Source organism: Medicago truncatula, chromosome 8, assembly GCF_003473485.1.
Source record: "Medicago truncatula cultivar Jemalong A17 chromosome 8, MtrunA17r5.0-ANR, whole genome shotgun sequence".
In the NCBI taxonomy this organism is placed as follows: domain Eukaryota; kingdom Viridiplantae; phylum Streptophyta; class Magnoliopsida; order Fabales; family Fabaceae; genus Medicago; species Medicago truncatula.
Window position 1 is genome coordinate 38,804,405 of NC_053049.1, and position 26,958 is coordinate 38,831,362.

The following is a 26,958-nucleotide window of genomic DNA, read 5'->3' on the forward strand; positions in this document are numbered from 1 at the left end:
CTTTAGCATTGTCTGTGCCTCACTTGGAGTTCATTCAGAAGATAAAAAGACTCATTGGTGAATGATTCCCAGTTCAAACAACTCCTCTCTAGAGTCGTAGAAGATCCAGAGGCGCTGCCAGATTTTAAGATATTGGATGGTCTGTTATTCTTCAATGGGAAACTGTTCATTCCCTCTGCCTCTCCCTTTAAACAAATTATTTTGGAGGAATTTCATTCATCCCCCATTGGTGGACATAGCGGGGTAAACAGAACATATGAGAGACTAAAGGAGAGTGTCTTTTGGTTCGGAATGAAAAAGGATACTTATGAGTTTATTAAGCAGTGCCTGACGTGTCAACAGGTAAAACCACCCCATGCCCTGCCCTTTGGAAACTTACAGCCACTACCAATTCCAAAAAGAATTTGGGAAGAGATTTCTCTTGATTTTATCACTGGGCTCCCTTCCTTTCAAAATCACACTGTCATACTTGTAGTAGTGGACGGGCTATCCAAAGCTGCACATTTTGGTATGTTAGGAACACATTTTACAGTAGTAAAAGTAGATGAGCTGTTCATCCAATGATTTGTAAGTTACATGGAATGCCCAAGAGTATTGTGTCTGATAGAGACCCTGTTTTCCTCAGTCACTTCTGGCAAAATCTGTTTCGACTCAGCGGTACCAAGCTCAAAATGTCCACTACCTATCACCCTCAAAGCGATGGGCAGACTGAAAATGTTAACAAGTTGCTCCAGCAGTACTTACGCTGCTTTGTTCACGAGAAACCGAAACAATGGGGGAAATACTTAGCTTGGGCTGAGTGGCATTACAACACAGCTGTTCACACTTCCACAAGGTTCACCCCATATCAGATTGTATACGGTCAGCCACCACCGTCTCTTCCAATATACATATCTGGATCTTGTCACATCCAAGCCGTAGATGAAGAATTAGTGGACAGAGACACAATTCTGCAGCTCTTAAAAAATAAACTCAACAAAGCCCAAGCTACAATGAAACACTATGCTGATCTACGTCGCCAACCACACCCCTTCAAAGTAGGTGATTGGGTGCTTGTCAAGTTGCGACCGTATCGTCAAACTTCTGTGGCAGGAAAACGAGTGTATAAGTTGTCCAAAAGGTTTTATGAACCTTACAAAATCCTAGAATAAATTGGAGAAGTGACTTTCAAATTGAAACTTCGAAGTCAGAGTCAAATACATCCCGTTTTTCATGCATCTAAGCTCAAACCAGCACATGGAAATGACAGCCCTGAGTTGGAATTACCACCTCAAACTGTAGGGAATTAACCACAAGTTCAGCCCTTAGCAGTTTTGGATTGGAAACAGGTTGATGATAGTCATCAAGTCCTTATCCAGTGGCAAGGTCTGTACCCAAAAGACTCTACATGAGAGGATTACAATGACATAACAAACACTTTTCCTAATTTTCACCTTGAGGACAAGGTGTCTCTTGATCCACCAAGGGATGTAATAACCTATGACACATCCAGTGACAATTCTGAATTAGAAGAAGAGGAGGAAGTTCCAGGCAAGCCCAATTGTGAAACTAAGGTCCAGCAAACGTAATCGGGTCAAGCCCAAATGGCTGAGAGACGGTGTCTAGTATTGAAGGGCTACATTTCATCATAGGATCTAGATCCTTCTATTTAGTCTTAGTCATTGTATCTAGAACTTGCTATTTGATAGTGAGTCAGCTTTGTAATAGAAGGATAAGAACAAACAATACTACTAGTGAGCTGTCAACCTTGAGTTCAGGGAATTCGATTACAGCTAGCCTATATGTACTGAATTCTTGCATTGAATAACACTATGATGAATTAAGAAGGAATTTTATTATAGCTGTCTTTATTTTCTCTGCTCTCATTATTGCTCTTATCATTTCCACACACACAAAACCCTTACAATTTGATGCTCTCTTTTTTAATGAATCATGATGAGTTGAACCATTCAGTAAAACTCAACGAGAGATAACAACCTTCAATTATTTAACTATTTAAACGTTACCTCATCCAACCTTACACATTTGGTGAAAACCTAACATATGAATCTAAATGACGATTCAATCCTATCATACTTGCTCTCTAATCAACTATCTCAATAATCCTAAATTCTAAAAGTATGCCGTATAGATAGATATGCTATAATTTATATTTATGATACATTAGATACACAATTAAATTCCAAAAATCTAACATGTTTTTGAGGTTAAAAGGATGATCATTAACTTCAACTTTTGTGAGTCGAGGTCTATTGTTGTTTGATTTTCTTACAAATTTCAAGTGCAGATTGGATAAGGTCCACCATATTATATAACTTGTCAATTTTAAATATAGAACTTTCAAGAATAAAATGCCTCAGCAGTGATATTTGTACATCTAATTGATGACAATTTTAGTGACAACCTTACTTTTCTCTTTTTTTATTGGTCAAAAACAATGGAGAGAGAAAAAGAAAGAGAGATAATAAAAATCTCATGTGAATATGAGAGCGAAAATTGTCCAAAAATTGTCACATAATGGTTGAACAAATATGATTTCTCAAATTTTAAACATGTGACAATCATTTTCATTATGTCCTAATCACTACGTGGCCACTTCTTGATTAAAGGGCCATCTATTCTTGCTCCTGCTTGCTTTCCACCTAAAATAGCAATTTTTTTCCCTCCTTATTTGGATGCTCCCCAACCACTTTGGCCCTTCACTTGTTTCACCATCACAAATCACTATATTGTCCCTGAGCTCCTAGTGAATTTACGGCCACATACCCAATTCCTTGTCAAACTTTTGCTTCTTGTTGCCTCCTACGAGGTAAACATATCTCCCCGGATTTCACTCCTTGGTTAGAAGAAGTGTTTGTTACGACAACATTTATGTAGTGTGATATTTTTGACCTTTATTACTTTGGTGTCTAGAGTTAGATTATTTGTCTCTTCAAGGCGTTTTAAACCTTCTGGGAATTGCTTTCAATTTCATATATAAAATAACATTCAAGACATGCTTATAAAAGCAACTTGATCAATTGTATAAAATAGGTGTTTCTCACATAAGTTTTAAAAATAAAATAAAGTCAAATTATTTTTAGTGGCAGGTTAACATATCTTTCCATTTGCGTAGCTGGAAAGTTAAAACAATCACTGATTCCAATTCCAATTCCAATTAATAAAGTGGTGACAAATACATAAATTCTCTCTCATTTTCCCTCGTGTTGGACCAGTTATATATGTTAATTTATCAGTTAGATAGATAAGTTTTGTGTCTGATTACCGTGTAAAGTTAAACAGTGAAATTATAAAGAAAAGAAAAATAACACCTTGAGTCGAGAATTTCTCATCATGCATACTTTTTTGACCCTCGCTGTTATCCATGGCCAATGACAATTTTGGTAAAGTATATAATATGGGAGCATCTAAAAAAGTGATGCTTATTCTTGAAATTTTGGTTCCATGCAGGGGTAGTTTTGGCAATAAAAAAGTACAGCAAAACAAACATACGCACGTACGCACATAGCTAAGCAAGCTAACTAACGACTATGCGTGAAGAAGTTGTCTACTGAAGTGGACGAATACTAGGGATGTGAACAGTCACAAAGTAAAGAAAAGTTGCTATTTCTGCTGAGTGGAATCATACCTTTCTCTTCTCTACATTATTAACTGTACCATGCTAAAAATATAATATATAATAAACTTTTTCATGTCAATGATTTTTTCGTTTTAAAACAATATAATATATTTTCTCAACTGGACATTTTTGGACAGAGTCACAGAGACAATGGCTTATAATATTCAAAATATTTTTGCTGCATATTCTTATCCTCTTTCTTTTGCAAATTCTCTCATCTCAACTACATGAACTCATTATAATCATCTTTCTACTAGAAGATAGAGAGACAGAGAGTCAAACCTTGAACACTCACGTGGTTCTGTTGTTCTTATTTTTGGTATATAGAATACGACCCTGCAGTTAGTTCATGCTAGAGTTTCTGTGTAGAATGATGATACAATTCGAATCTTTTGTAGCTTTCCTATTGGCCCCTCCTTTTGGTAGCTGCTACCTGACAAGATAATAACAAATAGTATCAATTTTCTGTTGAGAGTTGGGAACCAGAATCTTATCATTCCTTTATTTTATTTTATAAGGGTGTGTTAGTTTCTTATTATTTGTCACAAATTCTAGTGTTGATTTGCATTTCTTAAATTTAATCTATTTGGTTGGATAAGCCAGCATCTTATTATCAAGGTCACATCCTTAATTATTTTTTCTTTTTCTTTTCATTTTTCACTTTAACTTGCTTAGTAGTTAATAGTTAGTAGTAGAAAATAGGTAGATTCTATGCAGTTCATTTTTCACAACATTTTTTAGTGATTAGGTGTTGTAAGTATTCATCAACAGTGGAGTCACATATACAAAGATGTGGTTGAAATGGTGGGAGAAGATTTTAGGGAATGGTTACAAAATCAATCAACAGTACTATCAGTATATTGGGTCAAAGAGAGTGAAGAGAGAGTTATGGAGAAAGCTTTTGTTGACATGGGTATTGGGTTGGACTGTAGTGTCTTTGTGGATCTTCTGCTTTATGAGTTTACAAGCTACTGAGAAGAGGAAAGAAACTCTTGCTAGCATGTGTGATGAAAGGGCTAGGATTGTTCAGGATCAATTTAATGTTAGTATGAACCATATTCAAGCTATGTCTATTTTGATCTCAACTTTTCATCATGCTAAGAGTCCCTCAGCCATTGATCAGGTACTTATTTTCATTATATGTAATTTTTTTTTTTGTGCCAACCCTTTGATAAAAATTGTTCTAGGCAAGGTTCGGATGCTGGTACTCCTGATCAATTCGACTCTTGCAGAGCAGGACTAATTATATCTCTAATCTTATAAAGTATTGACATTTTTTTATAAAAGGTGTGTTCGCTGTCTGACACGACTCGGTGCGGACACATCGACACACATGGTTACATTCAATTAATTTATTTTCTCAAACTATTGCCCGTTTGACGTGCCACTGTCGTGTACGATGTCAATATGTCATATCGGTGCTACTTTTATGATTAAAATCTTATTGTTTGATTGGGACAGCAATCTGACTTGTAAAACATGCAGAGAACTTTTGCTAGCTACACAGAAAGAACAGCTTTTGAGAGGCCTCTAACAAGTGGTGTGGCATATGCTGTAAGAGTGCTTCATTATGAAAGGGAACAATTTGAGAAGCAGCAAGGTTGGATTATTAAGAGAATGGATACTCTAGAGCAGAATCCAGTTCATAAGAACGATTATGCTGTAGAGGAATTGGAGCCATCCCCTCTTCAGGAAGAATATGCTCCTGTCATATTTGCACAAGATACAATTTCACATGTCATTTCTGTTGATATGCTTTCTGGAAAGGTATGTTTATGTCGTAAGTTTCTTGTTAAATTTTTGAAGGACCAATGTTTTCAGCTGAATCAGTATACCTAATGGATATTTGAACCATAGAATAGATAAATCATTTGCGAAAATGCTATACAATAGACTTAAATGTCCTGGTGATAATTTGAATCCATTCACACTTTGCTCAAGCTTTAGGGCAATATACTTTTTGTGTCTATATACATGTATCCTTGTGTACAACTGTAGAGACAAATTCATCGAGTCAGATAGGACTACATGGACGACAGAACTCTCTTTTAAGAATTAGACATTTGTTATATTCACTTGCTCTTCAACAGGAAGACCGTGATAATGTGCTGCGTGCAAGAGAATCAGGCAAAGGGGTTTTAACGGCACCCTTCAGGCTTCTCAAATCAAATCGGTTAGGTGTTATCCTTACATTTGCCGTCTACAAGAGATATCTTCCATCAAATGCAACCCCAAATGAAAGGCTTCAAGCGACTAATGGGTATGCATATATTTTTGAATTTGATTAATTTCTCATGCCATTAGTTTGTTCTTTGTTCATTTATATAGTTTAGCTTATGCCTTTGGTTTATCTAAAGTTCTGAAGTAATTAGTCTACCAAGCAACTAAACACTCCATTCACATATTTGACCATAATTAGTTAACCATAATTAGGGCATGTTTGGATTGACATATTTGAGCTTATCTCTTGGCATAAGCAGCCGTGAATCGTGATATTTTTTGGAGAGAAAAAAAATTCATGAATACAGTTTAGTTTTAGAAGTAGCCTTTTAATTTCTTGTATATTGCTAAACAGGTATCTTGGTGGGGTATTTGATGTTGAGTCATTAGTGGAGAAATTACTTGAGCAACTTGCTAGCAAGGAAAGTGTAATTGTTAATGTATATGACACTACAAATCATACTCATCCAATTGCCATGTATGGCTCAAATATATCAGGGGATGTGTTCAATCATGTCAGCACTCTTAACTTTGGTGACCCTTTCAGGAAACATGAGATGCATTGCAGGTATTAGTAATGCTTCACACCTCTGTCCTCCTTAATGTTCAGCGTAGTTTGCAATAAATGAATGACATTTAAGTCCGATTCTTACACAGGTTCAAACAGAAACCGCCTTTGCCATGGGCTGCAATATATACTTCAAGTGGCATTCTTGTTATTGCTCTCCTTGTTGGACATATTTTCTATGCCACCGTGAATCGAATTGCAAAAGTAGAAGATGATTACCATGAAATGATGGAGCTTAAAAAACGTGCGGAGGCAGCCGATGTTGCAAAATCCCAGGTATGCAATTAACTTTTTAATTTGTTTAATAATTTGGCTTAGCCTGCACTAATTACACGGACTTGACCAATTATAATTGCAGTTTCTTGCCACTGTTTCCCATGAAATCAGAACACCAATGAATGGTGTTTTAGGTGAGTTTTCTAATGTCTATGGTTTAGTATACAGTGTCTGATTTTCTACATAGGAAAGACTCCCTAAACCATAACTTTGTTCAATAATGCATTTTCAGGGATGATGCATATGCTTATGGACACAGATTTGGATGTAACTCAACAGGAATATGTCAGAACAGCACAGGAAAGTGGAAAAGCTCTAGTGTCACTTATAAATGAGGTTTTGGATCAGGCAAAGATTGAATTTGGTAAGCTAGAGCTTGAGGCAGTGCTTTTTGACATACGTTCGATTTTGGATGATGTATTGTCACTATTTTCTGATAAGTCCCAGGGAAAAGGAGTCGAGGTAATATATTTTTCATTTCTTGATGCACTTTGATCATAGTGAAATTTTCAAAACATGCATTGTCTAATTATAGCTCATTCTTTTTCATGATTTAATTGTTTGGCAATCACAGTTGGCAGCTTATGTGTCAGATCAAGTTCCTAAACTGCTAATAGGTGATCCTGGAAGGTTTCGGCAAATAATTACTAATCTCATGGGCAACTCAATTAAGGTAAGAACCTTATTAATCATGCATGTTACTTGGAAATGTTTGGATAAATAATTTATTTAAGCATTTATAGCATGAGAACCTATCATGTAAGTGCTTATGTAAAAACTATTTCCATTACAAAAGATAAAATAAAGTCAAATTGTTTTCATTTAAGCTATAAGTTGTTTTCATAAGCTATCCTAGAGAGTTCATGGACATGTCATAAGCTGTTTTCATAGGATCTCTCAAACAGTTTCACAAGTGCTTATGCTAGCAGATAAACTCAAATAAGTCAAACCAAACATGCTTTTAGTCAGATATCATACTATTGCATGGAAGTTACTCATGTAATTTTTTAACAATGGGTAAAAATGTTATGAATCAGTGTTACAGCCAAGAATGACTAGTAGTTTAGAGAAATTGATGGTGTATATATCATGAAAATTGATTTTGTAATTGTTTTGCAGTTCACAGACAAAGGACACATTTTTGTGACTATCCATCTTGTTGAGGAGATTGTTCATTCTATAGAGGTTGACAATGAATCAAATCCAGAAAATACATTGAGCGGTTTCCCTGTTGTGAAAAGTTGCCTGAGTTGGAAAGGATTCAAGGCTTTCAGTCAAGAGGGACCACTTGGTTCTTTCTCTTCCACCTCTAGTGATCTCATCAATTTGATTGTATCTGTTGAAGATACAGGTGACGGTATTCCTAGAGAATCTCAACCTCTCATCTTCACTCCATTCATGCAAGTAGGTTCGTCGATCTCCCGAAAACATGGAGGAACTGGTATTGGACTAAGCATTAGCAAGTGTTTGGTTGGCCTCATGAATGGTGAAATTGGATTTGCAAGTGAACCAAAAACTGGTTCCACTTTCACTTTTACTGCTGTCTTTGCCAATGGGCTCCTCAGTTCCAATGAGTGTAAAATACCGCAAATCAACGACCAATCTAAACCTGCATCTTCAGAATTTGAGGGTATGAATGCATTGGTTATTGATCCAAGACCTATTAGAGCAAAAGTGTCTCAATATCACATCCAACGTCTTGGCATTCACGTTGAAAAGGTTTCAGATTTGAACCAAGGTTTGTCAACCATAAACAAAGGGAATGCAGTTATCAACATGGTATTGATTGAGCAGGAAGTTTGGTATAGAGATTCAAGCATGTCATCTCATTTTTTCGATAGCACAAGGAAAGTCAACCACGGTTTTCCTCCAAAGTTATTCATTCTTGTTAATTCTAGTAACTCTTCTAAAACTAGCAGTGTAATGTCAGATGTTGATAATCCTACTATCATTACAAAACCACTCAGGGCAAGCATGCTTGCTGCGTCACTACAGCGAGAGATGAATGTTAGGAACAAGAGAACTTTAAACAGGGACCTTCAAAATTTGTCTCTTAGCCATCTTCTTGTTGGGAGGAAAATTCTAATTGTTGATGATAATGGCGTGAATCGGGCAGTAGCAGCTGGTGCTTTGAAAAAGTACGGAGCAGATGTGGTTTGTGTTAGTAGTGGAAAAGATGCTATCTCTTCGCTGAAGCCCCCTCATCAGTTCGACGCCTGTTTCATGGATATTCAAATGCCAGAAATGGATGGGTATGCAATAAGATTTATTGTTTTTTCCAAAATTTGATAATTCATAGTTTGGAGTTAACTTTGAAATTTCCACATAAAAAATGTGAAGATTTTCTTAAAGTATTTTGTTGATATAACATAATAATTGAATTTTTTTTACCTAACAGTTATATAAAAGGAAAAGCTTTTGCATTAAGTTGATTAATTGTAAAAACAGTCTAATAGTAATCTACATAGAAGACACACAAGGTGTCAAAAATTCTAACTTCTTGCCACAGAAATACCACAATTTATGTAATTATCAATTCTAAAAATACTATCATCATTGTGTTAAAAGTTGCTAATATTTACTATTATTTTTCAACAGTTTTGAAGCTACAGGTAGAATCAGAGAGATGGAACAGAATGTAAACAGGGAAGCATCTATAAACTGGCATGTGCCGATTTTAGCGATGACAGCGGATGTAATTCAGGCTACACATGAGAAATGCCTAAGGTGTGGAATGGATGGATATGTTTCAAAACCATTTGAAGCCGAACAACTTTATCGGGAAGTTTCTCGGTTTTTCCTGTCATCTTGAAAAGAAGCAGAAAAGTTTTGGTATTTCTGCAAAGAATGTTATCTATCTCATCATCACACGAAAGGGAGGAAATGTTGAACTGGTTCATCATTTTAATTTTTGTGCTGTTTATGAAAGATCCCTGATTTAGAATATTGTTTTTGTGATAGGGAGTGTGCATAGTAGGATCCAAGTTGTAGTTGGTTGTAAAGAGCATCAAAACCCATTGATTCTTCCATGTAAAGTCAGTCTCTAATTTGTCTATGTTACATGTAAAGTTGTGTAGTTTAGGCATGTAATAGTTATTTATGGGTATGTATTAGGTTGATTGAAGTGAAATAAAGGAGAGTAGGTTCTTGGAAACAAAGGTACCATCAAACATGTATATATGACTCAATAAAAGTAAGTACTACATTAGTTTCACTTCCTTGTGTTCTTAAAAGTGCCGGAATTTGGCTTTCAAATATTGTAACTGATATGTACATAAATAAATTATACTATAGTATAGTGTAAGAGTGGTCTACCATTTATTTAGCCAATCAGTAGATTTTTGAGGTTCTTGATTTATCGTTGCTTTTCCTTGTCATGCCTAATGCAAATATTCTTTTGGTTGGGATCTCAAAAGCAGCCTAGTCCAGCAAAATTCATGTGCAGGGATGTAAACTTCCATCTCTATATGGGATTCCATCCAGCTGAGATTATGAAATGAAAGTTTAGGAAGATGTGTTATGATTTGGTCAAGTATACTTTTGCTAATCTAAACCAAGCAGATCCAACCCAATTCACTTGTATGTAAACATAGGGGCAAGGTGAATTGATCGGTTTACTTTTTGAATGATTAGAGAAATTGGTCATCAAAATTGTTAGATCAAAATAGTATTTTTATAAACTTTTGCGGTTATAGACTATGTGTGTGTTTGGTTCTGAGGTGTGTAGAATTGATTCTGACAGAATTGATTCTGAAAGAATTGATTTTGACAGAATTGATTCTGACAGAATTGATTTATGTTTGGATGCAATAATGCAGAATTGATTAAACAGAATGATTGTTGTTTGGATAGTTTTGATCAAAATTACTTTTGAATGTATAATTACCAAAATAGACATAGTTAAATACAAATAAATAGAAATGACTAAATTAAGATAATTAAGTGCAATATAGTCCTAAAATATAAGGTATTACAATACTAACATCATGAAAATAAAAATTACAAATAGATAATAGAATTTAAAGTGCAATAGAGTATTAAAATATTATTACAAAACTAACATAATGTGTATTATAGTACTAAAATATTGATATAATAATTTAAAGTACAATACTAATTATTTTGCCTGTGCTCAATAATTTCATTGCGGATTATGTTTCGAACGCGATCCATCTCTGACGACGAAACTACATTTAAAACTTGTGATTGATCCAAGTTAGATGAGCTATCATCATGATGAATGACTGTGCTTTCGGTTGGAGAAGGGTTAGAAAAATTAATGAGGGCAGGGATGGAATTAATAGAATTGAGGGTGTAGAATTGATTCTAGGAAAGTAAGAAGCTAGGAATTGTAGCTTCAACTAGAATTGCTTTTGGAGGATAAAAGCTATTTTGAAAAGCCAAACCAAACATGTTAAATATTGCAGAATTGCTTTTGAAATGCTCCATAATTGATTCTGGCTTTGCAAAAGCCAAACCAAACAGAGGCTATGTCATGATACACTGATTGAATTTGCGACTCTTCCTGTTGATCACACATCAATGCTATTATATCAAGTATTAATTTGTGCACGAAGGTCTAATCAATCCTTGTATTATTGCCATTAGTAACAAATTTGTTCCTTAGATGATAATTAGTTTTTCTAATGAGGTGATATAGATGTGCCATCAACGTTATAGCCTCTAATGACATAAGTAGGGATGTCAACAAAGTGGGGCTGGAGCAGGTACGAAGTACTTTCCCACCATTAGAAATGGTCCCCATTCTCGTTTCATTTCACCGCCTCGGCGAGTATCCTCTCTTCATCCTTGTCTCCACGAATTTCAATTCGGACCACATCAATATTAAAAAAAGTATCAAATTTTTATTATTTTCAATCAAATTAGTAGTAAAAAAATTAAAGTTTGATCATATAATAAATAAAAAATTATTACATTATCGTGAGACTCCACAACAATAAATAAATATCACATATAAATGAAATTTATACATATTGTGTGAGCCTTGGGAACTTTCTCCCCTGTTCCCACTTGTACGAGGAAAAATTCTCTATCTTCGAGCCTTAAACAAGACGGTTCTTACTTGGATCCTCATTTATGGGTTAAATTGCATTTCTAGACGCAAGTTTACAAAGAAACCATTTCAAATTATATTTTATAATTTTTATTTTAATTTTAAGAATGTTACTTATCAATTTGCATAACTAATGTGACACTATTTTGGTCGATGCTTACCGTTTCAAGAGCAAAGTTCCTAATTCACTCATTTGTTTTTGGATCCGACCCAATTCAATCGAACCTAGTTTGTGTTTTTATTTATTTATGTTTCTCATAAAAAAAGGAATTAATTAATCCATTATTATTTAGACAAAAGAAAGATTCTACTAGGAAAAAAAAGACAAAAAGAAAGATTCTATGAATAAAAAATGAAAAAGAAAAAAAAAAATGATTGAAGAATCAAATTCCAAACATCACACGATATAAAGAGAGCAAAATGATTGAAGAATCATTGTTAATAAATATATAAAATTCCTATAAAAAAAAAAACACATATATGATATTGTAAAGTGATAAGTAAAAAAAAAATTAACAAATGCATATATGAATATATGAAAATGTTAGTCAAAATAGGTTTTTTTTTTTTTTTTTTTTTATTTATTTATTTTTTATAAAATTTTATCGATGTTGATTATGATATGACATAGTAACTAAATTTTTCATTTCTCCATGTTGATCACACATCAATACTACTCATTAGAACCTAATTTGTTTATGCAGGGATAAGTTGCTGGTAATCAATCGTTTGCACAAATATAATTAGTAACGAATTTGTTTATGAGATGACATAATTTTATAGAAAAATGAGTCCTTTATATGAAACGTGAAATATCCACTTAACATGTAACATCGTTAATAACACTAAGTTAACAAATAGACCTTTATAATTTTTGAATTGTATTTTTCAATCTACTACGCAAATGATATATTATTTTTATCAATATTTACAATTTTGTGAATAGGTATGGCAATGGGGCGGGATGGGGACGGGTTTTACCTTCCCCATCTCCATACCCGATTCTCATATATTTACCTGTTAACCTACCCATATCCAACGGGGATGAGAAATTGAATCTCATCCCCGTCCCCAACGGGTTCGGATATCCCCGCCTCATCCCCGTCCCCGCATTGAATAATTTTTTTATTAAAAAATAGAAGTTTTTTAGCATCCCCAAGAGCAACGTTGTAATACATTATCCAACAATAAGTTCACTTTCACATTTGTTAGTAGGGATGGCAATTCGACCCAAGCTCATCGGGCACCCGCAAAAAATGCCCGCAATGGGCGGGTAAATACCCGCACTTATGGGTGTGGGGACGGACTCGGGTAATTACCCGCAAACTTTAACGGGCATGGGCGCGGGCACGGGCACTCTAATCCCCAGCCCGCTCCGCAGCCCGCATATATATAAATATAATATTATATATATATTTAAATTTATATACCACTAAAATTAATTAGTTAATTGTAACATTTTTACAAGTATCTAAGTCGTTATGACTCATTTGTCAATGATAATGATTCAAATTTTGATTTTTCATATAAACTTTGAATGCTTTTGATTTGGCAAAATACTATTATTTGCAAAATTTTATGTATTGATTTAAATTCAGTTATGTTTCTTTTCTTTTTTATTGTTTTTTGTATTAAAGTGCGGGTAATGGACGCGAGTACGGGCATTTAGATGCCCATAGGGCATGGGGACGGGCAGTAAAATTGTTGCCCACAAGGGTATGGGTTCGGGTACGGGCATTTTTTACAAACGCGGGTATCGGGACGGGCATTATAGTACCCTGCCCATTGGGAGCCCATTGCCATCCATATTTGTTAGACAAAATGATTTAGTTGATCCTTTAAATATCAATGGTAGTTTTTATTAACATTGCAATTATCAAACAAAATAACATAACATATCAACATAAAATAATTTTTTACATTTGGGATGGATTTGGGTATGGGTTCGGGGTGGGTACCTAAATACCTGTTACTCGTTCCATACCCGTGTTTTGAGATCGGGAAAAACCCATACCCAAACCCAGTCAAAACGGGAAAAACCCGTTAAATTGGGTTTGGTTCGGACGGGTAATCACGGGTATGAGTTTTGTTGCCATGCCTATTTGTGAATCTATTTCTAACTTCCTCTTTATTTTTGATCCAACCCATTTTAAGTTTATGCATTGTCATTATAACAGATAAGAAACAATTTTCTCATCAACAATGGTTTATTGTCTAGTTTCAAATGTTTGATCTAACGATTCCTTAAAAAAAAAAAAATGATGAAAACAAATTTTTAGTAAAAATAAAGGAGGAAAAATATATTTAACTCAAAATATTTTTGCTGCAAGTGTTCTAAAAGAATTGGGAATCAAATTCGAAAGACGATCGATATATAGAGGAGAAAGAAGAGAGGGAGAGGGAGAGGGAGAGATGGATCCAGACGTGTTGGCAAAGGCATTTGTGGAGCACTACTACACAACATTCGATAACAACCGTGGTGGACTCGCCACTCTTTACCAAGAAGGTTCCATGCTCACTTTCGAAGGTCAGAAGATTCAAGGTTCCCCCAACATCGTTGCCAAACTTACTTCCCTTCCTTTCCAGCAGTGTCATCACTCCATCACCACCGTCGATTGTCAACCTTCCGGTGCCAACGGCGGCATGCTTGTCTTCGTCAGCGGTAATCTTCAACTCGCTGGTGAACAACACGCCCTCAAATTCAGCCAGGTCAGATTTTCATTTTTTTTTTTTTTTTTTATTATGATAAGATGATAGTTATATGTGTAAGATTATAGAATTTTTTTAAATTGTATTTTTTAGGATCAAGCTTCAAATCTTACATTTTTTTTACCAAAATTATTGAGTGAACCAACAAATTTGTCCCTCACTTTGTAGAGCGCTCTCTAATAGGTCTTAATATTTAAAAAAAAAACTCATTGATTATGTCAATTTTTACTCATTTTAGTCCTTTTAGGAGTCAGGGAGGGACTGAAGTGATTATAAGTATTACATGGATAAATTTAGGGACCAAATTGATAGCAAGTCGTTGAAATCTATGAAGCACATACAACTCAAATTAGGTGCATACTCGAGTGGATTGCCCTATGTATCAGACCAAGAACCGAATTTCCCAATTCAAACCATGGCAAAACAAAGACCGATGATCTACAAAGAGGATTGCCGCACAATTCAAGAGTTGGTTGATCGTGTTGACAGGGTAGACCGTCGTGTCCTAGTGTCGGACATGCGTCGCCGTATGACACCACCAGACACTGACACATGTGATTACACTTAATTGTCATTTTCTCAAATTATCGGTGTTGGCATGTTGGTGTCCGTGTCTGTGCTTCATAGGTTGAAATATAAGGACTAAATTGACAGTAAGTAGTAAAATATGGGGACCAACTTTATAGTTTAATAGAGTCTAGGAATTTTGAGATATTCTAATTTCAAGGACCTACTCAAGAGCCCACAAAGTCAGAGACTAGTTTGGTGGTTTACTCCAAATTTATTTCTCTAAAAAGTGGCGATCCTTACTAGAACAAACAACCAGAACTTGGCAACTAGGTTTGGATGTCGATGTTAACATTGACGAGGTTGAGTAAGGAGAAATTGTAACCCACTTGGGTTTGCCTGGTGGTGTTGGCTTGAGACCTTGCAGTGTGCTCCTTTCAAGGTCTCAAGTTTGATTTTCCACGGTGCCAATTTCGGTGGGCTAGTCCATACAGAGCACCCTGGCTTTAAATGATGGTGGGATTGAACCCTTCGGATTAGTCGGTCTTTGGGCCGGAAACCGAGTTTTCAAAAAAAAAAAAAAAAGTAAGGAGTGATAGTCCATTAGTTCGAGATAGAGAGGAAATGGAAAAGTTGTAGGTTAAACAATTGAGGATTTAGACAGTGATCTGTCATTAGACATGTTTTATGATGATTATTAGATCCATCTGATTGACCTCGTATGTAAGGAAAAAGCTTTTGTTGTGTTAAATTGTTTAATGATGATTTATCTTTTACCCATCCATTATTGTCCATCCATCCTTTCTTTGTCCCTAGTTCAGAGGGGCTGTTCTCCAACTGAGAGATTTATGATATTGATTGATTGGTCTTCTTGATAACGAAATATCCAAAGATAAGGATCAAATTTGTGGTGATAAATGAAGGTGGTTTTGATTACAGATAACATAAAAGAAATATTTTGTGTGATTGTGACAATTTATGTCTTGATGGAACTTAAAGAAGTGGTGTTTTAAGTCTGCTTACTGTAATAGTATGAAATATGGACTTGGTAATATTGAGAAGCTGGTATAGTAAGTAACTACTGGTGTCATTTTTATTCTCAGAACGATGCTTCAAATTACTTGAAGATAGTGTCTGTATATGGTTATTTGGTGAAATGATGGGATTTCCAAGTCGTATCATTTCATTGAAATGGTGCTTACATTTTGAATTTTCTGGTGTACTTCTGCATGGCACATTTTTATTTCTGGTTGCTACGCAGATACATATACACGTGCTCTGATATTGTTGATAGTATGATTTTGTTTCCTGTATAGTTAGAATTATTTATGGCACTCTGTTGACCTTTCGATTTTTTTCACATGGTCTTATTCATAGTTTCTTTTAATAACTAAATTATAACTTTCTGTTTTCAGATGTTCCATTTGATGCCAACACCGCAAGGAAGCTATTATGTGATGAATGACATATTTCGTTTGAACTATGCCTAAAGATAGACCATCAAATATATGACCTGAAAGGCCACAAAAGATGTTTGCTTATAACTGTTTCAGATTTCACATTTGAAAATGGATTCATTTTGGTTGGTTGTGTTAAATGCTTAATTGTGCATGTTGTGTTTAGAAGTTTCTGTTGTGATTTGTCAGAAAACAGCTTCACGGATAAATTTCCGAAATATTTACTGGGTATGGGTGATTTAAAACCCAATATATTTCTGATTGGGACCCGTTCATCTCTATTCAGTTTACCTCTCAACAAATTGGTTTATGCAAGTTATCACAATATTCTGTGTTTGTTTCCTGCATGAAGGTTTGTTATTTTCAGCAGCAGGGTTAAGCTTGCAATCGACTGTTAGCTGCACAAGGAAACCAATTTATCTTGGTTTTTCTTCCTTTAAAATGATAATCACGGTTTATATAAAAGAGTATGTGGTTAAAATGATAGTTTTGTCTAATGTGCATAAGTAAAATAGTCTTGCACCATGCACAATTTTTTTTTACCATTGGATTAATAAGTTCTATTATCTCATTTGATCGAACGACAAAATTTATTTATCACATGGTGAAAACTAACCTATGCCAATGACTAGATTGGAGGAACATGTTGATATTACTCATAACTATATACTTTTTTATGGAGATTAATTCCTCGAAATATATTTAAGTTATCAAATATCTACCACTTATATCAGTGTGTTGGTTTATTACTATTTGTTGGTACTACGAGTCCCTAATACCACTTGCTCCAAAAAGCACCGAAGCATTCAACTCACACATCCTCAACAACATGTCCTATTAAATCTGTCCACAAGCTAATTTTGAAGATATCATGAGCAAAAGCAAGTCAAAATAACTTAGTCTGTTCAACTCGAAACCATGTCCTACTGCATTCAAGACCATTTTATACTTTACATAATAATTTCACCATCACTTCCACATCATGATCACCAATATACATACAATCTACTTTTTTAACAACTAACATGTCAGCTTGTTCTAAGCATCTAGATACAAATACAAAGACCAACGGAATGTTGATGCCGGAAACTGATAATTCAATAGAGTTGAAATTAGTAAGGCTAGCGTTGCTCCCCAGGGATATTAGTAAAAATCATCATCCATGTTTAAAAAATCTTCTACAGAAGTTGTTACCGATTTTTCTTCACTTGTTTGTGCAAGTTCAGCCTGCAAAAGAGTTGCCAATTTATACATTGTAACAAAAAGCAATGAATGACACTGTAAAGTCAAAATGGTTTATAGATCTTCATGGTTACTTCTGACTCTCGGTATAAAATGCCCCTACGGAGGCATCATGCAAAACATTTGATTATGTGAGTGGCAAATTATCATTTTTTATAGGATGGAAAACAATCAAATGCTAAAGAAAAGAGGTACTGACAGCCAAAATATAATCAAAAGATTTCATTTTGTTGCTTTGACGACTAACTTACCTTGGCTTGACGATACTTCTCAAGCATGCGATGATATTGCTCACGAGCATCAGGAGATTTGGCCATGGACAGTACTCTTGAGACAGCCTTTTCAATTTCCACATCAACTTTCTGTTTTCGGAACACTTTGAGAATATCTTCATCTTCATTTTCGTTAACCTGCATCTCTGGTTTGAAGCCCCGTAAACCGACTCCTTTTCTCCGCCATCTTAGCACAACCTTGTCCAAGATTCCAACTGCCCATAACACTTTGTAATGCTTCCTAACTTGGTAACCTCTCACATGAGCCTACACAAATAAATTAGAAATAACTGAAGCTTGATAATAATGCAGTTGAAGGTATACATGTGTATTTCCTATAACTGTTTATCTCTTCATTTTTTTGAATGAAAAATGCTAGTATAGTTAGTACTCTCTCTCTCAAATCAATTTATATCTCTGTCATTGAATCATGAATGCTACTTAATATATAAATATAAGAATAACATCCATATAGCTCTCATCATTTCGATTTTTCAGGTCAAATTGTTATGCTAACTTCCATTACCTGTATCTTCACTACTTTTTGGCGCAATGATAGGAAATCTTTGCGACCTTTCCAACCTCGATATTTCTTCTGAATTGATAATGCAGCTGAATTATGTTCACGTGAGTTTCGAAAGGCAAGTTTTGACATAGCATAAAGCTCTGGCATGTCACCAACACCACTTGCACTTATATCATGTCCGCTCATAACACCATTTGTTTCTTTTGTTCTCCGTTTTCTAAATGAATGTGAACGAAAAGCAGCTTGTATCCGTGCAGCTGCCTGAGTTGTATTTCTGACAGCAGCTAAGGTATCTTTAAGTGAGGTCCGATCCTCACTGAAAGCAATATTTTCCTTGGAGACATTACTAACAGTTAAATCTGCTTGAAGCTCCGCAGAACTTTTAGATAGCTCATTCTCTTCCAGTGTAAGAGATGACAGATGGCTTGTTAGAGCTACCTCTGAAAGATACCCTGCCAGTCCCTTATGCCTGCTGCTAGCTGCAATGGATGCCGCAGTTTTACCAATTGGATCTTGTGCACTTGGATCTGTCACCGCTCCAGCAGATGCACCAGAAGCTATAAGTGATGCAACCATTTTTTCCCTGTATGGAATAACAAACACTTCAGTCAAAAAACATCAAGAATATTTTAAAAAGGATCAGCCAAATTATGAAAGTGTCTTCTAAATAATTCAGGCTTTTATTGATTATTCTTGATACGATCATCAGTCTTGGCAGATGGCTGGATTAACCAATATTTTTTGTTTACTGAATATAAAACTATGCATTTGAACCTTGAATGGAAATATTAACATTTATCACCAAAAAAAAAAAAAAACTAACATAATAGCAAGCAGTTTGAGTTTTACCTCCCAAAACGTGCAGCCCAATGAAGGGCAGTCCACCCATTGACATCACGGAAATTTATATTCACACCACAACTGAGAATAGGGTTCAAGGCCCACTCAAAACCCAACCCAGCAACCATGTGAATGATCCCCTGCTCTTTCTTGGACAAAGAACATCCCATCTCTTCATCAACTTCCCGGGATCTGGAAGTAAGCCACACCTGTAGCTTATCCTTTAGTAGCTCTTCAAGAAGCCAATTGATAGTACCAGAAGAATTTTCACTGCCAAATAGAAGAGCCTCTATAATATGGCTCCATGAATCATCATCAGCCTTCTGTTTTATGAAAATTCCCGATTCGTTGTTATCATTACTTACAGATGACTCAGAAAGGAGCATCTGCCCAAATCTAACAAGTAATAACAGCTCATCTGGAGTTCTAGTGGCTTCTCTTTCCAATGGAGCAGGGTCGGTGAACTTCTTGATCTTATCACGATACTCAAACTCTCTGACTTCACTGCATGACTCCCGGTTTCCAGATGAAATGCAGAGAGTAACCTTTCCAGGAATGTGAGATGGAACTTCACAACACATTACACCATCCTGAACTAGCTCAACAGGAACTTCAACATCACCAAGCATACAGGCCCAGGCAGAATCAGAGGGATGACACAGAAAAGACCCAATAATGAAAACCTGTGCATAGCACATCGAGCTTTAGGAATCAAATCAGGCAAGCATCGATAATACCAAATCATTTTAAGATAAGAAAGTTAGAGAGAGATATGCTCCAAACTAGTTAAGCTTAAATGTCCAAAGCCACAAAGCATGAGCAACATATCCTAACCTGATTATTTAAGGATTTAATTTAATTTGTATACAGTGTTATTGTAAAAATGTTTTACACATGCATTTGATTATTGATTCATTGTGCTACTTTGCTGTATTAAATTCCTAAATTGTCTCCTCAAATATCTATGCAGTGAAATACAATTAGATGCGTTTGAAATTTTTGTTTTCACTGACAATGCATACCCAATTAAACTCTTATTTATAAATAGCATGGGCTTTATATATAATTGCACATTACCAAACCAATTTCATATAGATTTCCACAAGGTCATATATAGATTCTAAAGATTTTCAGGAACCTAGGTAAGTCATAAGTATAAAAAATGTTAATAACAAGAATGAACACATTCATTTTCAGAGATACCACCAGTCATAAATCATAGTGTAAGGCATGCAAGCAATCAGCCTAGAAAGGAACGAACCTTTGTAGTCTCAGAGGAATAACCCCATTCTGGGGAGACTGCCTTAATAGTAAATTTCTGTTTTTGTGAAACAGTTAAACTTGAACCTGCATCATGAGATGCTCCAATTTGGCTTTGGTCAAACAATGTCGAATAGTAGCTAGAACGACTTTCTTGTGTTTCATCCAAAGAAGAATATGGAGGAAGTGTGACTTCACCAACACCTTGAGGTAGTGAGAAAACAGCTGATAACATGTGAGGCGCATCAGAGGTGGAAGGAACTCCACAATAAGCCAAAAAAAACTGTTAAATAAATGTAGTCAGGAACGAGTTCCTACGTAGGATCGGTCGGCCGGTGAAAGAACATAAACACGAGGAACGTAACACGGTTTGTAAGTAGGATCGTTAGGTTGTCGATAGAATTGAGAGAAATATATAGGGAAAATATAGGGAAAACAGGGGAACCAAGCATAAAAACAGAGATATTAGAGGAAAAACAGAGAAACCAAGCAATAAAACAGAGAAAAACAGAGGAAACAGAGGAAAAATGGCAAAAAACAGAGAAAACAGAGCAAAACAGAGAAAACACGGTTTGTAAGTAGGATCGAAGCACGGTCGAGGTGCTGTGGCACGTAAGATCGTGCGATCCTACGTGCTGGGACTCGTTCCTGACTACCTTAAATTGATAAGGTGAAAGTAAATCATACAGTTTCCAGCATTATCAGTGTTGAAATTTGTCCAGCAATAGTTTTCCGGGTTCGTAACTGGTTCCCTTAATGAAGAAGATGGTGAACTCTCCTGCTTTAAATATCAAATTTTAAGAATCGCAGAAACACAAGAAATTTTTTATATCAAGATCTGAATAAACGTAAATTGGCAAATGATACAAATTTTGTGAAATATGTTCTAGCGATACTTACATTTCCTGCTGCTGGCATGTATACATTTTTCCATGATAAAGTCTTTTCATTTTCATCAGGGAAATCATGGTCTAGTAATTCATGATAACTTTCACCACTATCACCTACAAGAATATACACCACTTTTAGCATTTATAGTCTCCTCTCTTAGCAGTTGATGTTTAATTTTAACGAAGAGGAGAAAACAAGATCTGGACAGCGCTAAATTTCACTTGAAATTCAAATTATGAAAGAAGATATGGTTTACAGTGGATGAAAAAACTAACTAGCTTGAGGAGGAAATTGGAGTAGAGCCAAAACCACAACAATTTCATAAGCAAACCTTTGGCAGCTAGTGTGGTGAAATGGTGCCTAAAGCAGGCTAAGTGTCAGCAGCATAAACATGCAGTCCAATGATGCTAAATGGGCTTAAGTGAAGTTATACGGCCTATACAATATCAATGTAAAGCTCCTTTCAAGCTTGTTACTGTCGCAACAGGAGTTTACGTGATTGAGCTGATTTTGAGCCCAAAATCCATTGTTTAAGCCTTATTTGTGGCTTTTTTTTTTTGTATTTTCCTCGTTTAATCAGAGGTCCTAAGCAGAGTTACAGGGCTGGTACAATATCAATGAAAAGCTCCTTTCAATCCTGTCAATGTCACAGCTAGGGCTTACGTCATTGAGCCTTTTTTAAGCCTGAAATCCATTGCTTAAGCATGAGCTTTGGCTACTTATTTGTATTTTTCTTGAACTTTTTCCTTAACTTTAGTATTTTTCTTGTTTAATTAGAGTCCTAATTTAGGTCAGATGCCACCACTTACCACCCTATAACCATGTAACACTGTGTTCTTTGCAACATCATTTTCAATAATATCAAGCCTTTTCTCTCAAACTTTGAGCTTTATAGCTATCGTTCAAGACTTAGTCAAGTGCTAACCTAGTTTTCATATGACTCATCAGCCACATGAAATGTTTCAAGACAAGACTATTTATTTTACTTGTCAACCATGAAATAGGGAAAATAAATTTTCATACATTATGTAGCAAGGAATTTCCTATGGAACCTTTAAAGATTGTTCCACTTTTTTACATGTGAATCTTGAGATCACTTGAGTTTCGATTGGAATAATGTGAAATACAAGTAACCTAGTTGTGAGAGAGTGGTTTCAAACCTTTTTTTTTTTATTTTTTCCAACATTCCTTTTATTCACACAAAACAACCAGCATATAACAATTGGGGAATCAGGGTTGCACAAGAGAATTTTACCACAGAAGGCAGCAAATAAGAAGATTTATTATGGTATGATAGCTGTTAAAAACTTAATCTAAATAGTTCTTCTACAAATTCCAGTTCTGCTACAAATTCCAATCAACAATTACAGAATACTATCCGTGCGAGAAAAAGATGTGACAAGTATCAGTTAGATAAGTAAAAGAAAGTCGTCTATAAGGGAGCATACATACTAAAACAGCATACAGATTGAGGACCCAGATATTTCACTGATTAAATGCATGTATACATTCTCAACAGCTCAAGTTTTTTTTATATTACCTTGCCTTCCATTATATCCATCATAAAATAGCCCCTGGTTAACTGGTCCAGAGAGAGCTGCAGATTCCTCTTGCTTGCACATCATCCCTTGATGATTCTGTGGTTTGGAATCGCGGGCAGCTTCATGCTCGTCGTAGAAGGGAGCAATTTCTTCAATGTTGTCCTCATTCAAACTTAACTGCACCTCCAATCGGCGCAAAGCTTGAGTAACCTTAAAGTCAGCTGAGGTTTCTGATTCTGCTTCTGCTCCTTCTGAGTAACTCATTCCATTGTTATAAGAGGTAACTTCTGCAGATCCAGGACTGGAGAAGCTCTGATTAGGTTCATAGGCGTCATAAACAACGGACGTTGACCCTGGATTCTGAGTACTATATGAGCTAGGAGTCGGACTATACGCAGAAGAACCCGGTGACAATTGTGTGCCAGGTCCAGAACTGAGCCTTCCCTACAACATGTGAGTACAAATAAACATGGTGAATAACACAGTATTTTCATCACTTTTTTTTTGCCATACAAGAACAAGCTTAAGAAAATATATAAACAGTTTATGGATGGATTATTACAGGAGTCATATGGAAAATGATTACAATTTAACAAACCAGGAAAAATAACTATATTAATTCTATTTTAAAAGCTAACAGTGCAAAAGAAGGAAGTATTAAACTGTAAAGTAACTAATGAAGAACATGATAGGAAATTAAACCATATTGCACAAATGGATTCCTTTCCGAAGTTTTTCTGTAGGTACATTATAGAAAATAACAAGTACTGTTATTATGCTTATCTGGAATCATGTTCTGAAGACTCACCTCACTTGTGTCTCTGTAATGAACGAGAACAATGTGGTCAAATTCCCTGCCATGAAACAACAGCACAAGTGGTTATGACAACTGCTACAATAACATATAGATGATCAAATTATGTATGTTGAAGGTGGAATTCATTTCAAAACCTAAAATCTTTGCAATTCATTTTATATTTAGTTACTTTTAGTATGTGCTTTTATAAAAAATGAATATTGTATGTTCGTTTTAAAGGATATACAACATATGGCAATAAGCTTGATAGTATGAGGGACGAGCAATTAGGCTGCAGCAAAAATTAACTCACGGATTCAACATCCAATAGCTCCGCCTCTGGAAAGTAGGGTTCTGCTCTCCATGTGCATAGTAACAATTTATGGCTTCAACATTTCCAACCTAGTCATGCAGATTAGTGTGATTATTTAAAGTGAAATAAAAAATAAAAAAAAATCAATATATGGAATACCATTGCAAAACAAATGTTGACCAAAAGTCGTGAATATAGCCATAGAAAGTGAATTATGTTTTCAAAACAGGCTAAAAGTACTATAATTACAAAACAGGAATTGGTTCTGTCCAATGTATAAAAAGCGTAATTGCAAGATGGATAATTTATTATTTTTACAAAAGCATCTTGAAATTTGAAAGGGTTATAAAACTTTAAACATCAAGTTTCATGTTCACATAACATGAATCATTCATACTAAGATTTCATGAAGCATCCCGGTCATTGTATTTTTGAGACATTTATCAAAGTTTTGAAAATGTATTTTTTATTTTAATAACCCAGGGGTGCTATGCATTTTATACCCTCTTTTACATGTATAATATGAACAACATTCCCATGACCGGGACTCCTCTTAACATTAGTTGCCGCCGATATATTTTCCTTTTTCACGAACAACGTATAAACATAGAACATAAAAACATATAATGCACCTTCAGCCGCTCGTGGGCTTCTCCTACAGCTCTTCCATCTCTTTTCTTCCGCCAGGCATGACCATCTTTCCGGAAGAAACGCAATACTCTTCTGTTAAACAGAAACAGCGAACCGCCTGTTTAGAAGAACAATTGATAATGTTAACATGCAGCAGCAATTATAATCACTCTAAAGAAACAAAAAGGATCTTATGAAAGACAATTGAGCAAGAAATGGAACAACAGAAAACTTAATCAAATGAATCTATTCCTCTTAACAGTCTGTTTAGACTAGCTTATTTAAGTTTACATATTGACAAAAACACTTCTGAGACTGTTTGAGACCTTATAGAAGAAACTGCTTGTGACATGTCCATAAACTGTTTTCGGTTTATAGCTTATATGGAAACAGTTTGACTTTATTTTATCTTTGGTCATAAAAATAGCTTATACGTAAGCATTTATATGATAAGCGCTTATACTTTACACACTTGATTATGTAAAGTCTCTGGTGTTTTCACCTTGTATACAACTATACAAGTAAAAAGCTACAAAGTAACTACAGTTACTTAACAAGGGAAGAGTAAAAGGTGTGAAATTATCATTTCTATCATCAGGTGGGGATAAAGAGAACAAAGATGTTACTTGTTGGCTGTTGCGGGGGCTCTTGAGTGAACTGATACTTTTCATGATTCTGTAAAATGTACATCACTTCTGCAGGCTTCAGCCACCTCCTTTGAGCTTCTTGATACAGATCATCGATATCATATTCGTAACCTGAGGCAACAATTATAATTGATAATTCAATTAGAAGTCAAAACCTTCCTATCATTTTCCCCCACTTTTCCAACAATTTTTTTTTTTATCATAGTAGCAGAAAAGAATAATTCCTATTTCTGCTTTGATGAGAATTCTACAGTGTACTAACTTAAAATAAATTTTCTTCTCAATACAGAACAAATCAATTGTCCCAAATTCCAACTTTTATAATAAAGCATGGTTAGAGAATATACTATTAACAACATGTGATGTGGTTCACTTCAACTACTACCAAGTCAAATTAAATTCAACGCCCTTTCATTCTCATAAAAAAAAAACAGTAGTAATAGTAGAGATTAAACAGAAAAAGTAAATATGGTTACCAGATGACATGGTATTATTGAATCTGGACATTCAAATCAAAAGTCAGAGAACATTGATATTCTTGAAACCGTAGAATTTGTTGTGTTGTAGTGAAAAAAGAAAAAAACACACGCCAGAGAAAGAAGTGATTTGGTTTCACACGGAGGTGGAAAATGGAAATGAAAGAAAGAGAGAGGAAAAAAGGTTATAGATACGGACAGACAATGGAGTTGGAGTTGGAGTTGGAGTTGGAGCTGTCTGTCTGGGGTTGAATTGAAAAGTTGAAGAGTAAGGCCAACGTGCTTAGTATTAAACAAACAACAACTCCACCAGGTAAGACCAAGACAACAAAGGTAATAAGATATTTTATTTATGAATCATGTTAAAAACTTTACATTTTAAATAATACTTTTTATTTTGACAAATTTAAAAGACTATTTTATAATTTCTTGTATATACTATTTTTTTATGCAATGAAAAAAGAAAAAAAAAAACACAAAGAAACGAGGAAAAAAAAACTAAGCTTGCGGAAGAGCAACGCCTATAATATCAACCATTAGGGTCATTTTTAAGAATCTGGAAGCTCGGCTCTATAAGTGAAAAAAGGTCCGTAATAAAATAAAAATGTATTTTTTTTAAAAGAACGATGTTCTATTTAAATCTCTTAAAAGATAAATACAAGATGTCGTATATATGTTGTACACCCAAAGGTGAAAATCACTACCGTATACATGAGAAATATCAAACCACCATCCTAAAAAAACACCCACCTAACACCAAAAGTAAGATGACCCAATTCTAATATGCCTAAAATTAGACAACATAAAAGGAAAGTGAAAACCTAAGGAGTAGTGGGGCAGTACTTAGTACTACTATTGGGCTATAATTTTTTTTAAAGTCTATACCTCAGAAAGGTCTAGTTCAATTGAGCGGTTTGCAGACCCCAAGATCCAGCCATATCAACCATCAACGCGAGACTGAGTTGCATAGGAAAACTATTCCAAAATTTTAAGGTATCATGGGAGGAAGCTTCGGTCTTTACAAGTTAATTGACACATTAATTTCCTTATCTAAGAGTATGCTGAAAATAAATGTTTCTATGCAAAAATGATGA

The 26,958-nt window shown here is 35.1% G+C and overlaps 3 protein-coding genes across 4 annotated transcripts; 2 read left to right on the plus strand and 1 right to left on the minus strand.

Annotated features, from left to right (window-relative positions):
- Positions 1-3,680: 3,680 nt before the first annotated feature.
- LOC25501759 (histidine kinase 3) lies at positions 3,681-9,974 on the plus strand. Its single transcript, XM_013591128.3, has 10 exons — positions 3,681-4,742; positions 5,105-5,386; positions 5,710-5,879; positions 6,195-6,407; positions 6,497-6,683; positions 6,766-6,817; positions 6,916-7,145; positions 7,258-7,356; positions 7,803-8,935; positions 9,282-9,974. Exons 1-10 carry the CDS (start codon positions 4,410-4,412, stop codon positions 9,493-9,495), a joined length of 2,913 nt encoding a protein of 970 aa, XP_013446582.1. The 5' UTR covers positions 3,681-4,409; the 3' UTR covers positions 9,496-9,974.
- Positions 9,975-14,028: 4,054 nt separating this feature from the next.
- On the plus strand, positions 14,029-16,755 carry LOC25501761 (nuclear transport factor 2A). Its single transcript, XM_013591131.3, has 2 exons — positions 14,029-14,466; positions 16,389-16,755. Exons 1-2 carry the CDS (start codon positions 14,170-14,172, stop codon positions 16,461-16,463), a joined length of 372 nt encoding a protein of 123 aa, XP_013446585.1. The 5' UTR covers positions 14,029-14,169; the 3' UTR covers positions 16,464-16,755.
- Positions 16,756-17,302: 547 nt separating this feature from the next.
- LOC25501762 (calmodulin-binding transcription activator 4) lies at positions 17,303-26,169 on the minus strand. 2 transcript variants are annotated; one of them, XM_013591132.3, is made up of 13 exons: positions 25,865-26,169; positions 25,368-25,499; positions 24,744-24,859; positions 24,112-24,200; positions 23,811-23,856; positions 23,002-23,446; positions 21,471-21,574; positions 21,258-21,348; positions 20,572-20,795; positions 19,320-19,993; positions 18,471-19,053; positions 17,924-18,211; positions 17,303-17,657 (listed from the first exon to the last, which is right to left on the minus strand). In XM_013591132.3, exons 1-13 carry the CDS (start codon positions 25,893-25,895, stop codon positions 17,574-17,576), a joined length of 2,907 nt encoding a protein of 968 aa, XP_013446586.2. In that variant the 5' UTR covers positions 25,896-26,169; the 3' UTR covers positions 17,303-17,573. The 2 variants fall into 2 exon arrangements, with proteins under 2 accessions (XP_013446586.2, XP_024629208.1); XM_024773440.2 differs by having other exon boundaries at positions 21,258-21,351.
- Positions 26,170-26,958: the final 789 nt, after the last annotated feature.